The sequence below is a fragment of the Corticium candelabrum genome, chromosome 7 (genome assembly GCF_963422355.1).
Source record: "Corticium candelabrum chromosome 7, ooCorCand1.1, whole genome shotgun sequence".
In the NCBI taxonomy this organism is placed as follows: domain Eukaryota; kingdom Metazoa; phylum Porifera; class Homoscleromorpha; order Homosclerophorida; family Plakinidae; genus Corticium; species Corticium candelabrum.
This window is the reverse complement of record NC_085091.1, coordinates 971,164-986,163: the sequence shown is the minus strand read 5'-3', so window position 1 is coordinate 986,163 and position 15,000 is coordinate 971,164. Positions and strand designations below refer to the sequence as shown.

General features: G+C 40.0%; 2 protein-coding genes across 2 annotated transcripts in view; both read left to right on the top strand.

The window, feature by feature from the left end:
* The window catches only part of LOC134181946 (coatomer subunit beta'-like), an 11,993-nt gene extending 4,614 nt beyond the window's left edge, over positions 1-7,379 (top strand). The window contains exons 13-25 of the mRNA XM_062649243.1: positions 406-512; positions 811-1,030; positions 2,038-2,095; positions 2,750-2,897; positions 3,297-3,356; positions 3,420-3,466; positions 3,737-3,800; positions 3,864-4,078; positions 4,153-4,245; positions 5,440-5,686; positions 5,976-6,113; positions 6,449-6,499; positions 7,144-7,379. Coding sequence (XP_062505227.1) covers positions 406-512; positions 811-1,030; positions 2,038-2,095; positions 2,750-2,897; positions 3,297-3,356; positions 3,420-3,466; positions 3,737-3,800; positions 3,864-4,078; positions 4,153-4,245; positions 5,440-5,686; positions 5,976-6,113; positions 6,449-6,499; positions 7,144-7,209 — 1,514 coding nt within the window. The 3' untranslated portion in view covers positions 7,210-7,379. The remainder of the gene's footprint in view (positions 1-405; positions 513-810; positions 1,031-2,037; positions 2,096-2,749; positions 2,898-3,296; positions 3,357-3,419; positions 3,467-3,736; positions 3,801-3,863; positions 4,079-4,152; positions 4,246-5,439; positions 5,687-5,975; positions 6,114-6,448; positions 6,500-7,143) is intronic.
* A 1,754-nt stretch (positions 7,380-9,133) lies between these two features.
* LOC134182544 (type-1 angiotensin II receptor-associated protein-like) overlaps positions 9,134-15,000 on the top strand; it is a 10,113-nt gene continuing 4,246 nt past the window's right edge. The window contains exons 1-4 of the mRNA XM_062649968.1: positions 9,134-9,183; positions 9,252-9,363; positions 12,031-12,097; positions 12,171-12,213. Coding sequence (XP_062505952.1) covers positions 9,271-9,363; positions 12,031-12,097; positions 12,171-12,213 — 203 coding nt within the window. The 5' untranslated portion in view covers positions 9,134-9,183; positions 9,252-9,270. The remainder of the gene's footprint in view (positions 9,184-9,251; positions 9,364-12,030; positions 12,098-12,170; positions 12,214-15,000) is intronic.

Sequence of the window (15,000 nt, the reverse complement as noted above, 5' to 3'; positions counted from 1 at the left end):
ATGAGAATAAATTATCTGTCTGTCTGTCTGTCTGTCTGTCTTTCTGTCTGCTTGTCTTTCTGTCTGTCTGTCTGTCTGTCTGTCTGTCTGTCTGTCTTTTTGTCTGTTTCTCTGTCTGCTTGTCTGTCTGTCTGTCTGTCTGTCTGTCTGTCATGATCATATTATAAATCACTAGTCTGTCTGTTTGTCTGTCTGTCTGTCTGTTTGCCTGTCTGTCTGTCCATTTGTTTGTTTGTTTTTCTGGTTTACTTTATGCAACATTTGCTTGTGCACCCTTTATCTCCTTGTCACTGTTGTCGTCAGTTTCAAGGTAAACTGGGATGCTATAGAAGCACACCGATTGTATCATAGCAGTATAGTTTGCTGCTGCTGCTCAGTTGTGTGTAACATTTTTTGCTGTTGTAGATATTTATGGTGGAGCTTTGTTGGGTGCAAGGGCTAGCAACAGTCTCTCGTTCTATGACTGGGAGAGTCTAGATCTTGTTAGAAGAATTGAAATAGCACCAAAGAATGTAATGGCACATTTCATATGAGAGTATACTTTGGGTTTATATTAGAGGCTGGCATGCATCTCTCAATGCTATCGTGTTGTGTTGTGTTGTATTGTATGGTATGGTATTGTATTGTATGGTATGGTATGGTATTGTATTGTATTGTATTGTATTGTATGGTATTGTATGGTATTGTATTGTATTGTATTGTATTCAAGACTATTATATTTGAGAGATGCATTTCTCAATACATTGGGTCATTGCATTGGAACGATGCATATATTCAAGCAATCTGAGAAATGTTTACTCTGTGTTATAGTTGTGGTGGAATGATGGTGGTGAGCTTCTCTGTATCAGCGGGGACGACTCGTTTTTCATTCTTAAGTATAACCAAGAAGCGGTCACTCAGTGTTTCGAGTCCAACCGTGAACAACTGACTGAAGATGGAGTTGAAGACGCATTCGATGTGATTCACGAAATACAAGAGGGTGTAAAGACAGGCTTATGGATAGGAGACTGTTTCCTTTACACAAACAAAGGTACTTGAATTTTATTGTAGGAATAATGTTTGACAAGGTAATGTTAATACCGTAATTATGATTTGAAAGGCAGTTGGCTGATTACAAGCACGATCACATCTTTTAAGTATAGTATTCTGATGTATTGGGATATGCATGGTTACCAATACAATAGTGAGCAAGGTTAGTGTATTGAAAGATGCATCCTTCCAATAGTGTATTGTGAGATGCATCCCTCCAATACAATAGTCTAACTTAGTGCATTGTGAGATTCATACCTCCGATACAGATGCTACAAATAGATGTCGCTGGCGATAAAATGGTAATGCATTCTCGCCAATTTGGCTAGCTGTTACAGTGTACTGTGTATGTCTTTCTCTGGATCTTGCAAGCAGTTGTTACAGTGCGCTAGGAATGGCAATTAGTGCAACACATTGGAGCTCCATTAAAAGGCCAATCTATTGCACATGCTCTATCTATGTTCTACGCACGGTAGGGTGCACTCCCTTTGCCTACAGTACGGCTTCAGTAAGCGTTGAACTAGAAATGAGGTTTTGTGCGAAAGTAAAACGGAAGCAGACTGGTGGTAGAAAGCATGAGAAAGAGGACAACAATGACGACCTCAATGATGCTGAGCGTCTAGAGAAGTGCCGAAACTTCAAGACTTTGATTTTGACAGAGCTTTTACATTTTGGTATAACTAGCCCAGAAGGATGGCACTGAACGCTTGAAGTCTAGTTTATGAACTCAGTCTTAGCAAAGTCGCGTTTCTTTGAGCACAATATGTGTCAGATTATTACTACATTTGTTGTGACAATTGATAATGCTGCCTGCCTGTTAGACCAGGCTAAACTTGAATCAATAGTAACTGTTGTCTTAGATTAGTTGTTAGCAGTTTGATGTTTGTGCGATCTTTCTTGGCTCTGAAATAAAGTGCTTGGTTACAAACGAACAAACTCCTTTAGCCAAGTGGCTACTGATCGAAAATTTCCAGCTCAATTTTGTAATACGCTTTGCTCTTGATATAGTGAATCGTCTCAACTACTTTGTTGGTGGAGAGATTGTCACAGTTTCTCACCTTGACAGGTAACTTTGTATTATTTATTACAGACATGGGCATAATTATGGAGCCATCCTGAGCATATCACTTGGATTAAAAAAATATTGGACTTTCTCAGACACTGCAAGTACATGCATCTACAGTAACCGCTGCACTTTAGTAAATTAAAACAAGTCATAATGGTGAGGTAATGGCTCTGATTGTGCCATCCACATGACTGAGATTGGAGGTGATCATGTGTGACCTACGTGACTGCTTCTTGCTGTCGGTTTAATCAATTTGAAAGTTAATAATGAAATTGTTTTTCAAAAAGTTTCTAAACAATAAAATGACTTTGTTTATGTCAGAGGAGACTATATGTTTCAGTGTACTTGCATATTGTGAGTCTGCTCTTGTAACGTCACAACATGAACGGTTTGGACATGGTAATGTATGGTGGCGGTGGTTAGTCTGTCTGGTCATTCTCTAATCGTTTGTTGCTGCGGGTTGTAAAAGAATCAAAACACAACATAATACCCAAATAGCATGATTTAATGTAGAATCAGCGGGTCAGCAGGTATATTCATAAGTCTGCAATATTCTGTTGATTTCCATGCCTCAGCTGATATGGGGGTGGCTTCATAACTATGTCCATGTCTGTATTTATAATTAATTAATTATTATTTTGTTGGTGTATACAGACCCATGTATATTCTCGGTTATATTCCGAAAGACAATCGTCTGTATTTGGGAGACAAGGATTTTAACGTTATTAGTTTCTCTCTTCAGTTGTCGGTATTGGAATATCAGACAGCTGTGATGAGACAGGATTTTGAACTGGCAGATAAGGTAAACGTTTGGTGGATTGACAAGTGATGTTACTGTTATGGTGTACATTTGTGTTGGTGTGTTTGTCTATTTGTTTGTTTGTGTGTCTCTTTGTTTGTTTGTGTGTCTCTTTGTTTGTCTCTTTGTTTGTCTCTTTGTTTGCCTGTTTGTTTGTATGTTTGTTTATGTGTTTGTCTGTCTGTTTGTCTCTTTGTTTGTCTGTTTGTTTGTGTTTGTCTGTTTGGTTGTTTGTTTGTCTGTCTGTCTGTCTGTTTTGTCTGTCTGTCTGTTTTGTCTGTCTGTCTGTCTGTTTTGTGTGTGTGTCTGTCTGTCTGTCTGTTTGTTTGCTTGTCTGTTTGTATTTGTGCCTGTCAGTTGTTTGTTTTTGATTTAATCTATTACCTTCATATACACGTGCAGGTTCTTCCCAGTGTTCCTAAGGAACAGAGAACACGAGTGGCTCACTTTTTGGAGAAACAAGTATGCGAACATGATTACAAACAACACTGTAGAAAACCATCACCATCACGTTTCATGTTGCAGGGATTTAAAGAACAAGCACTTACTGTATCTATGGACCCTGAACACAAGTAAATAGATGTTGTTAATTGCTGTAAATGTATTGATCTACAGTTTGACTTGTGTGTTTTTGTTTGTTTGTTTGTGTACCTGTCTGATTGTCTGTTTGTCTGTGTGTCCTTTTGTCTGTCTGTCTGTCTGTCTGTCCGGTTGTCTATGTGTCTGTTGTCTGACTCTCTGTCTGTCTGTTTGGTTGTCTCTCTGTCTGGTGGTCTGTTTGTCTGTCTGTCTGCCTGTCTGTCTGTCAACATTATGCATGTTGTCAGGTGATATCTGTTTAGGTTTGAACTTGCTGTTCAATTGAAAGACTTGAAGACTGCATTTGCTTTAGCCAAAGAGATCGAGGTTAACGACATCACTTATTATTGTTCCATCACAGTCTCCATATTACTTCTCTTTTCTATTTAGTCACCACAGAAGTGGAGACAGCTTGCTGATCTTGCCGTCAATAAATACGAGTTTGCACTTGCACAGAAATGTATGCTGGAAGCGCACGACTTTGGTGGGCTGTTGCTGTTGGCTTCGTGTTCTGGAGATGCCGAAATGATCAAGAAACTAGCAGAAGATGCTCAGGCAGATGGGAAACATAACGTGGCCTTTATGGCTCATTATTTGTTAGGAAGGTGAGACGGCGGCGTGTGATTTGTTTGTGTTTGTGTTGAGTGTTAGTTTAGGGTGAGCGTTGTTGTGTGTTTAGTGTGGAGAAATGTTTGGATCTGTTGGTTGATTCGGGGAGGCTACCGGAAGCCGCTTTCCTTGCAAGAACGTACTTGCCGAGTCAAGTGTCAAGGTGAGATGTTTGTGTATGATGAAACGTAATGATGATTGTGTCAATTGGTAGACAGACAGGCAGTAGTGCTTATGGTATGTAGTGAGAGACAAACAGACAGGCAGACAACCAGAGAGACAGACAGACAGACAGACAGACAACCAGACAGACCCCAGATGAAGAGTTTCGAGTCGTCATTCAAGTCATCGTTTGCGCCTTCCGCCACTAACACCTTTTATATAAGACTCTGTTGGCCATTGGGGCCCCTTTTGTTTTTGATCGTCTGTTCACAGTCTGCTGTCTACAAGTCATAGTTTGGTGCTTCCCTCTTCTTGTCTTTGTGTCAACATTTCCTTCGTTTGAGCATCATCATCATGGACTGTACGCAACTTTACCTCACATTGACGTCAGCCCTATGCATCTTCTATGGTGGCTCTGCAGGTTGTGATATCTTCCTCTACTCTTTCATATCACATTGTCATCATGGAAGGGAAAGGCAGTGGCTCTTGGCTCCGGACAATCGCATTATCTGAGAAGCTTGCGCTCAACCATAGCGGATGCCACTTAGCAGCTTTGATGAGGCTGGGCTGCTCAATGCCAATTTGGAAGCTGGATATCTACGTGTGAGTGTGGGATGAAGAGTCAAGTTGGATTGGCAACAGAGACATTCAACAGTTTGTTCACTAGAAGAGTAGTTTATAATCTTAGTGGTAGTTCATAGTTCATTTAGGTTTATTAATTGTTCTATAGTTTAACGTTAGAGGTCGGTATCGTAGTAGTTGGGACACATGAGTTATTTGTGTTGCTTAGCTGTTGTATTACCTAGAAGATTGATTGAATAAAACAGACAGACAGACAACCAGACAGACAGACAGAACTCATTAGCTTGTTTGCATTTATTGTTAGAAATGTAACGTAGAGTTTGTGTTTCAATAAATGAAATTGACAGACAGACAAAACAGGACAGAGAGACAGACAGACAGACAGACAACCAGACAGACAGACAGACAGGCAACCAGACAGACAGACAGCTATGTATATGAAAACTTTACTATAGAATTGTTACCAAGTATTATTGATTATTGATCCGATGCTTTGCATTATCACATTGTTTACTAATCGACATGTAACACAGTGACATGGCAATCATAACTTCATACACTTGCTTGGTTATCACTGTAACTCATCTCATCAACATGAATATTATTTGTCTAGAGTTGTGCAGTTGTGGCGTGAAGATTTGTCAAAAACCAACAAAAAGGCTGCTGAATCGCTTGCCGATCCGATGGAGTACGAGAATTTGTTTCCAGACTTGAAGGAAGCCGTTCTAGCAGAGAAGATGCTGCAGAGAGAACGAGCAGGATTGCTGCCTGCGAAACAGTATCCCGATGTGCAAGACAATTTTGGTCGAGACGTGTTGGCTGAACTGAGAGAAGCACTGGAGAGTGGAGAGCTGGACTTGGTAGGTCATTGGCATGTCATGTTGTACTGAGTGTTTGGTACGTTTTGCATTGTTTGTTGTGTTACGTTTTGCATTGTTTGTTGTGTTACGTTTTGTCTGTATTTTGCTCTTAGTTGTCTGTCTGTTTGTCTGTCTGTCTGTCTGCAGGTTTGGATGGTATGTGTAGGTGTATGCATTTACGTGTGTGTGTGTGTGTGTGTGTGTGTGTGTGTGTGTGTGTGTGTGTGTGTGTGTGCGTGCGTGTGTGTGTGTTTGGCCACTGACATCTCACTTGCAGTTTTGTGTTTAGTCGGCTTTAGATGAAGGAACAACTGCAGAAATTCCAGATGATGAAGTTGATGACACCTTAGACACTCCAGTAATTGCATCAAGCTTAGTCGAGCAACCCACATCGGCAGTGGCAAAGAAGACAGATGATGATGATGATGTAAGACACTTAAACACATACAAATTATGTAAAAGACACACTTGTGCACTATGCAGGAGCTATAGGCCATGCTAAGCAATCTCCTGAAGCCTGAGCAGGTCACACACACACACACACACACACACACACACACACACACACACACACACACACACACACACACACACACACACACACACACACACACATCAGAGGAAATTTTGTGTGCAAAGTAGTTGTCTCAGTTTTCACTTTTAGTGTTATTATATGAAGTTAGTAGGCTTTTGTGTGTGTGTGTGTGAGTAGGTTGTTGTGTGTTGTGATACTCTTTGAGTGACGTGGTGTTTATTGTTTAGGATATGGATTTCAATTTAGATGAAGAATTTGATGAAAACATTGATATTGCTGTAAGAGATGGATACTGTGTTGAAATGTGTTGTGAAAGTGATGTGTATGCATTTGTGTTAGGAGACAGACAGACAGACAGGTACACGATAGACATACAGGTACACGATAGACATACAGGTAGACAGATAGGCAGACAGGTAGGCAGACAGACAGATAATTTATTCTCATATAGATTCTACTTGTACATATCCTAGCATTTTTTAAATACACAGACAGGTAGACAGATAGACAGGCAGGCAAGCAGACAGGTAGACATGTAGACAGATAGACGGACAGACAGATAGACGGACGGACAGGTAGACGGATAGACATACAGGTAGACAGATAGGCAGACAGGTGGACAGACAGATAGACAGGCAAGCAGGCAGACAGACAGGTAGACAGACAGACAGGCAGGCAAGCAGATGGACAGACAGGTAGACAGACAGACAGGCAGGCAAGCAGATGGACAGACAGGTAGACAGACAGACAGGCAGGCAAGCAGATGGACAGACAGGTAGACAGACAAGCAGATGGACAGACAGGTAGACAGACAGACAGGTAGACAGATAGATGGACAGACACATATACACATAATGCACACATATAATGCAGTAAAACATCATTCAGAACGTCATGACAACGCTAGCCTGCTGCATTGTAGGGAGTGAATCTCGACGACGATGGCGACATGTTTGATGCAGAAGATGATTTGTTGAAGGACGATTAGAGTACGTACACGCAATTCTAATTAACTCCATAAAAATATCAATACAATATTTCCTGTGTAACAAGCATACCACACAGCCCTCTGTCTCTACACACACACACACACACACACACACACACACACACACACACACACACACACACACACACACACACACACACACACTACACTCGAGCAATAGTCGAAGTCATCTCCAGTTCATGTAGTTCTTGAGCTTCTTGTATGAGCGCACAGCATGGGCACATGAGCCACGTGAACGCGTCCGTAAGAGCGTCGCCGTCTACGTTAGCAGCCTGGCGCACCTTCCCTCGAATAATCGAGCCAAACCAGATGTTGAGGAGAGGAATGGTCGAGCCAATGCAGCAGAGGAGGTAGTGGTCACCAACTTTGCCGGCGTTTCTACCCAACGCGCAACACGGGAGAAAGACGGACGAGCAGCAGATGCTGCAGTTGTCGAAACAGCCGCAGAGACCGTGTGTCCACTCTTTTCTGCGTCTTTGTTCAGCCATTATGAAAACAGCAACGCCCCTGAGAGATATGGTTACGCCTTCTTGTCACGTGACTTACTTTAAAAGCTTTCAGAATTCAAATATATTATGTTCATATTTAATTTGTAAATTTGGTAACTCAAGGCGTGTTTAAGTGGTAAAACTAACATTGATTATATAATTAATTAATTAAGTAATTGATTTTGAGTAACGCGCGTTACTCATTTTAAAGTTTTACGGTAATTGAATTCTTGATTTTGAGTAGCGCGCGTTACGTATTTTAAGTTTGATGCTATATAACATTTATAACTTCTAAATTTTAAAAATATTGTTTTGATATTTAATTTGTAATTTTGGTAACTCAAACGTGTTTAATTTATTAGCGTAATTGAGTTGGGTAACGCGCGTTATTTATTTTAAATTTGATACTATACAACTTAAAAATTTAAAAATATTTATTATGTTAATATTTAATTTGTAATTTTGGTAACTCAAGGCGTGTTTAAGTGGTAAAACTAACATCGATTATATAATTAATTAAGCAATTGATTTTGAGTAACGCGCGTTACTCATTTTAAAGTTTTACAGTAATTGAATTCTTGATTTTGGGTAACGCGTGTTACTCATTTTGAATTTGATGCTATATAACTTTCTATAATGTTTAAAATTTAAAATATTATGTTGATATTTAATTTGTAATTTTGATAACTCAAAACGTGTTTAATTAATTAAGTAGCGTAATTGAGTTGGATAACGCGCGTTATTTATTTTAAATTTAATATTACAGAACTTTAAAAATTCAAAATATTTGGTATTTTAATATTTAATTTGTAATTTTGGTAACTCAAGACATGTTTAAGTGGTAAAACTAACATCAATTGTATTAATTAATTAATTGATTTGGGTAGCGCGCGTTACTCATTTTAAATTTGATACTATAGAACTTAAAAAATTTAAAAATATTTATTATGTTAATGTTTAATTTGTAGTTTTGGTAACTCAGCGTGTTTAGGTAGTAAAACTGACATCGGTTATATTTAATTAAGTAATTGATTTTGGGTAACGCGCGTTACACATTATAAATTTGCTATTATTTAACTTTTAAAAAAATTTTTTTTAAATTGTTACGATTTAAAAATATTTTGTTAATATTTAATAAAGTAATAAAACTAAAACTAACTAATTTTATTAACTAACTAATTAATAATTGTTTTGACTAACGCGCGTTACTCGTTTCAATTCACACACTTCACTTTCGTCAACTTGTCACTGCATGTGCTAAAGTCAATCGATTGTGCACAATGCCGACTACGACGTTCAGGCTGTCCGTGCCGACGCTGCCACTGCAGGCAAGAAGCCATTTTTGACGTCATAGTCTAATGCATGCGTGGCGCGCTGTCTGCTGATTCGTTGATGTTGCGGCAATTGCTACATTGTTGCTACACTTGTAGGTGTCTCTTCTCTGGCATTTCGCTATCTTCATTTTGTAAGTGGTTGTGTGCGTTGTTAATCCGTCATGTTGGAGTCTTGTTGTAATGTTATTTTTTACTCTAGTGGGTCTACTGCTCCATGGATGACATATGCTTACGACATATCGAATGTGCTCATGTTGTCAGCAGGATTGTGGGCGACTGTTGAGCGAGATAAAGCATCTACAGCGCTTTTTGTGTGTTGAAATTAATGATATGTTTGGATGTCTTTCAGTTTGCATTTGTTGTCTGTCTACCTGTCTGTTTATTTGTCTGTCTGTCTGTCTGTCTGTCTGTTTCTTTGTCTGTCTGTCTGTCTGTCTGTCTGTTTCTTTGTCTGTCTGTCTGTCTGTCTGTTTCTTTGTCTGTCTGTCTGTCTGTCTGTCTGTTTCTTTGTCTGTCTGTCTGTCTGTCTGTCTGTCTGTTTCTTTGTCTGTCTGTCTGTCTGTCTGTCTGTCTGTCTGTTTATTTGTCTGTCTGTCTGTCTGTCCAATACATATATTTGAAACATGAATCTAACAACATACAATAGTTAGCTATGAGTCCAACTATACAGAAACACCTAGAACTAAAACTACATTTTCGAAAGCTACAAAAGAACCCAAAGATGGTTCCAGTTACTACAGCACATTAACTATTGGCGATGAATGCAGTTTGACATCTTGCGTTGGATTACTCTAGCATTGCATCGCTGTAGCTGAACGCTGAATCTTTTCCGCCAGTAATCTGTAAACTGTGCTGAGTTGCAACGACCATTTCTGTCAAAGGATTGAGACCCAAGAGAACAGAAGTATTGCTCTTCTTCATTACCCCGTCTACCGAAGTATTCGATGACTAGGGGCTTGAAGATTATTAATTTTGGTTGCCAGTTGGTAGCCTTTTGTCTTGATATTTGATTTTTTTCTTTTCCTCTCTTTTCTTCGAAGCTAGACCATCTATTTTTGAAGATGAAGGAAATACCTCCAAGCTCCAGGGATAGGCAAGAGAGATGTGTAGGTCAGTGCTCATACCAGAAGATGTATCAAGTGTTGCAATGTCTGGTCTGTCATCTGAGTTTGAGTAGCGATGTCTTGGCTCTCTCTTGTACGGTACATGGAGTTCACTGAGACAACCAGCCCAAACATTTGCAATAGATTCATGACTCCAAACTGGGCCACCACTGACCTTGCATGTTAAAAGGTGATACCCACTGTCATCAAGAACTGCTCCACACTGACATGAACTCAACCACTCCAAAGAACAGACTGGCAAGCCCAACCTCACATATGATGCCAAGCGATAAACGCAAGAATCAAGTGCGAAACACATCGAGGTTGGAACAGCGTTGACCCAAGTACCTGCACCTTTACCATGTAAAGAACGAATTCTGGCAGCATCTCTCGTTGACTTCACCGTATCACAAGACATAGATTCAAACAAATCATTAATTAGTGTCGCACCTGTAGCAGATTCTGAACGTCCTTTCAGAAGCAAGTCTAAAAATCTGCTTTCGAGTGAGGAAAATGCTTGGGTAGTGGATTATTCAACCCAATAGGGTAAGTTAGCACAAGCTGCTATAAATTTGATATGTTAGACCAAAACCACCTAAAATTAGTCAGGCTGGTAAAGTGGCTTGTTGCCATGCCAAGTCACTGAGTTGGTGTAAGATAGTATAATCCAGAGAAAACTTTACACATCTGTAAATCATGAATTTCTGCTGCAGATGTTAGTAAATTTGGAGGAACAACACGAGCTAAGTAATTTAGTCATGGGACATGACAAGACGTGAGCAATAACGAAGTGCTTTGGACATCATTCTAAGCAGACAATTGGTCACATAATAGTTCCCCAGTGTTAGCATACGAAGAGCAAAAATTGGATACAAATTCAGTGTTTCCAAGATGCATTCCCAAATAACTATGCCTTCAGATGTAGCAGGAAGTTGACAATCAGGAATTGTTGATAGCTGGAGAGGAACAATAAATCTCACATTCTGACAAGCAATATCTAAGCCAATGGCTGCAAAATTGCATTGTAAAGAACTAAAGGCTTCCATAACATTATTTAGCGTCATCCAAGTATGCCAGAATTTGAATGTTGGAGAAAGAATTCTGAAGATCCACCAAAGTTGGGTGGATAGCCATGGCAAACAGAGCAGGACCTAATAGGTCACGTCACCTTGGTGAACCCCAACCTCAGATTGTAGCAAAACCGGTTGACCATTCTGCAAGGCGACTAGCAAACTGAAATCAAAGCACATCTGAAACGGTACACATGCTTTGATATATGGTATCCTGAAATGTAGAACGGCACTGTTGCAACATCTGTTTCCTGCTGATTGAATTAAATGCATTTTTACGTCTGTTTATAACAACCCAGTCACTTTTACGCTCCAAAAGCAATTCAATGTGGTGAGCAAGAAGCTCAGAACCACTTGGAGTTGACACACCATGTTGTATCGGGCAGAAGTAATCAGCAAGGACCTCTCTGTTTTGACGATGAATGACTCTAGCTGTAACCCATCGTAAGCATTCACGGATAGCAATGGGGCGGACGTCTACATTGGATTTAGGCAAAGCAATCGGTCTTGATGCTGCATGAGAGCAGTTTGGCAATCTCAGTTAATTAAGAGGAAAGTCACCTCTACCTATTAGAGAACATGCTGTGAAGAGGCCATGCATCTGTTACTTCATCTGTCTGTCTGTCTGTCTGTCTGTCTATTTGTCTGTCTGTCTGTCCGTCTATCTATCCGTCTGTCTATCTGTTTGTCTGCGTTTGTCTATGTATATTGTCTTTGTCTAACTCATCATCTATATGTTGTTTACTTGCTTGCTCGTATTCTTCTCTAATATTTCTCGTCTGGTCATGTTGCATTCTGTTTTTAGTTCTTTGTGGCAATTCTTATCAATCAGCTACATGAAATCGTATTCTTCGCTTTGTATTTCGATAATAGTAAGGATACATTCAAGTATGAAAACTTGCTGCTTTACGTCTAATTGAGACGTTTTGTTGACACCTACTGCAGCTCAAGGATATAGTTCAACATCAGCATTAAGATTTTCTGCAGGGTTTGTTGCACAAACTGTTAATAATTATTAATTAAACATTTATTAGTTAATTAATATTACAAAATTATTTAATTAAATATTTAATTAGCAATTAATATTAATAATTTTATTAATTAGTTAATAATTTAAAAGAGAGATTATGATAGCAAACAGTTATATGGACTTGCTGCTGATATTGTGAGTCATACAGTTAGACCCACCTGATAATCAGACACCCTCACTTTCTGACAAGGTACACGTGAAACCAATTGACATGGTCTGGACCCGCCACCGATTCTACCATATCAGTCAAGTAGAAGCCAATAAAAGTGGGCGTGGTCATAAAGTGGGCGTGGTTCATGGCATTGTAAAATTTGTCCCCCTATTTCTAGAGGTCACACTACAACCCGGATTGTGTGGAGTGTGTATGATGTGTAGTCTGACTGAACTTGCGGGACAAATGTGGTTGGAATAATGAGGTCTGACTGCGTAGGCATTTAGTAAACTTTGACTTGAGAATTAGCTTGGTGTCCAGATGTCTGTGATCTTGTCAGTTTCTGTGTGACGCTGTGAAGGTTACACGAGTTAGACGGTAGAATGTCACACAGTTTGAGGCTACATTCGCAATGGGAGGGCATTGACTGCTCGTCCATTGTTTGTCTGTCTGTCTGTCCATTGTTTGTCTGTCTGTCCATTGTTTGTGTGTCTGTCCATTGTTTGTCTGTCTGTCTGTCCATTGTTTGTCTGTTTATTGTTTTTCTTTCCACTGTTTGTCTGTCTGTCTGTCCATTGTTTGTCTGTTTGTCTATCCATTGTTTGTCTGTTAGTTAGTTTGTGTGTTTATTATGTTTGTTTGTCTGTTTGTCTATCCATTGTTTGTCTGTTAGTTAGTTTGTCTGTTTAGTGTGTGTCTGTTTATTGTTTTTCTGTTTTTTTGTTTGTCTGTTTATTGTTTGTCTGTTTGTCTGTCCATTGTTTGTTAGTTTGTTTGTCTGTTTATTGTTTGTCTGTTTGTCTGTCCTTGTCTGTCCATTGTTTGTCTGTTTGTCTGTCCATTGTTTGTCTATTTGTCTGTCCATTGTTTGTCTGTTTGTCTGTCCATTGTTTGTCTGTTTGTCTGTCCATTGTTTGTCTGTTTGTCCATTTCTCTGTTAACGTTTGTCTGTTTCTCTGTCTGCCTGTCCACTGTTTGTCTGTCAATGCCCTCCCATTGTGAATATGGCTTCAAACTGTGTGACATTCTGCCGTCCAGTTTTGTGTAACCTTGAAAGCGTCACACAGAAACTGAACACGACAAGATCACAGACATCTGGACACAGTGGACAGGCAGACAGACGTTTTGAAACAGACGGACAGTTGACAGAGAAATGGACAAACAATGGACAGACAGACAGACAAACAATGAACTCGCAGTCAATGCCCTTCCATTGTGAATGTATCTTTAAAGGCCATAGTTACTACATCACATCATATCTTCATCTAGTTAGACATGAACACATCATAACTTAGTATTTCTTTGATTAAACGCCAGCGTTCTAACTGTGGCGTTTAAATGAGGGCGGCGTTTATTTGAGAGCGGCGTTTATTATATAATTAGTAAAAGGTTTTCTGTCCGTGCTCTATGAGTGTGTACCTGTAAACGCTGCAGGTTTGACACTTTTTCAAGAGAACAAGACTTACCATACTGGTTCCCTACAGTACACAGTACAGTACAGTACGTATCACACTTTGAGACGTCATGTGGTGAAAACAGTATTCGGGGAATCTAGAAACGCTTGCCTCACGTATGCAGCAGTGCTACGGATTTTTCCGTCAAACTTGGAGCAATAGATCTTGCTGGATCTATTGGAATTTATTGAAATGAGGCGTTTATTCGGGGGTGGCGTTTATATATTGTCTACTCTCAGCTGGGGCGTTTAAACGAGGGTAGTGTTTATATATTGTCTGTCTACTCTTAGCTGTGGTGGTTAGCAGGGCGGCGTTTATTCAAGGGCAGCATTTATATATTGTCTGTACTCTTAGCTGGTGGCGTTTAAACGAGGGCGGCATGTATTCGAGGGCAGTGTTTATTCGAAGGCTGCGTTTAGTCAAAGAAATAGGGTATACTATGTGTGCAAAATTGGAATAGGGCATTGCACAGGGTGCACCCCCCCCCCCCCCCCCGATGCTGCATAGGCAATCAGTATTTTTAACGGAAAGACTTAATTCAATTTATAGTTTTTGACCATCTTTCCATGCTTCAACTGTACACTAAAGGACAGTGTAATTGATTAATTATGTCACTCAAGTGAATCAGAATGAAATCAAGAGTAGTCACTTGGGTGCACGATGGCTCAGACTTGGTTGCACTTTCCTCATGTCTTTACTTTGACTTGTTCTTCACACACACGCGTGCGCACGCACAGACACACAGACACACACACACACACACACACACACACACACACACACACAGACAAACACACACACACACACACACACACACACACACACACACACACACACATCACACACACACACACACACACACACACACACACACACACACACACACACACACACACACACCACACCACACCACACACAGTGACACACACACACACACACACACACACACACACACACACACACACACACACACACACCACACACACACACACTCACACACACACACACACACTCACACACACACACACACACACACACACACACACACACACCACACACACACACACTCACACACACACACACACACACACACACACACACACACACAGTGACACACACCACACACACACACACACACAC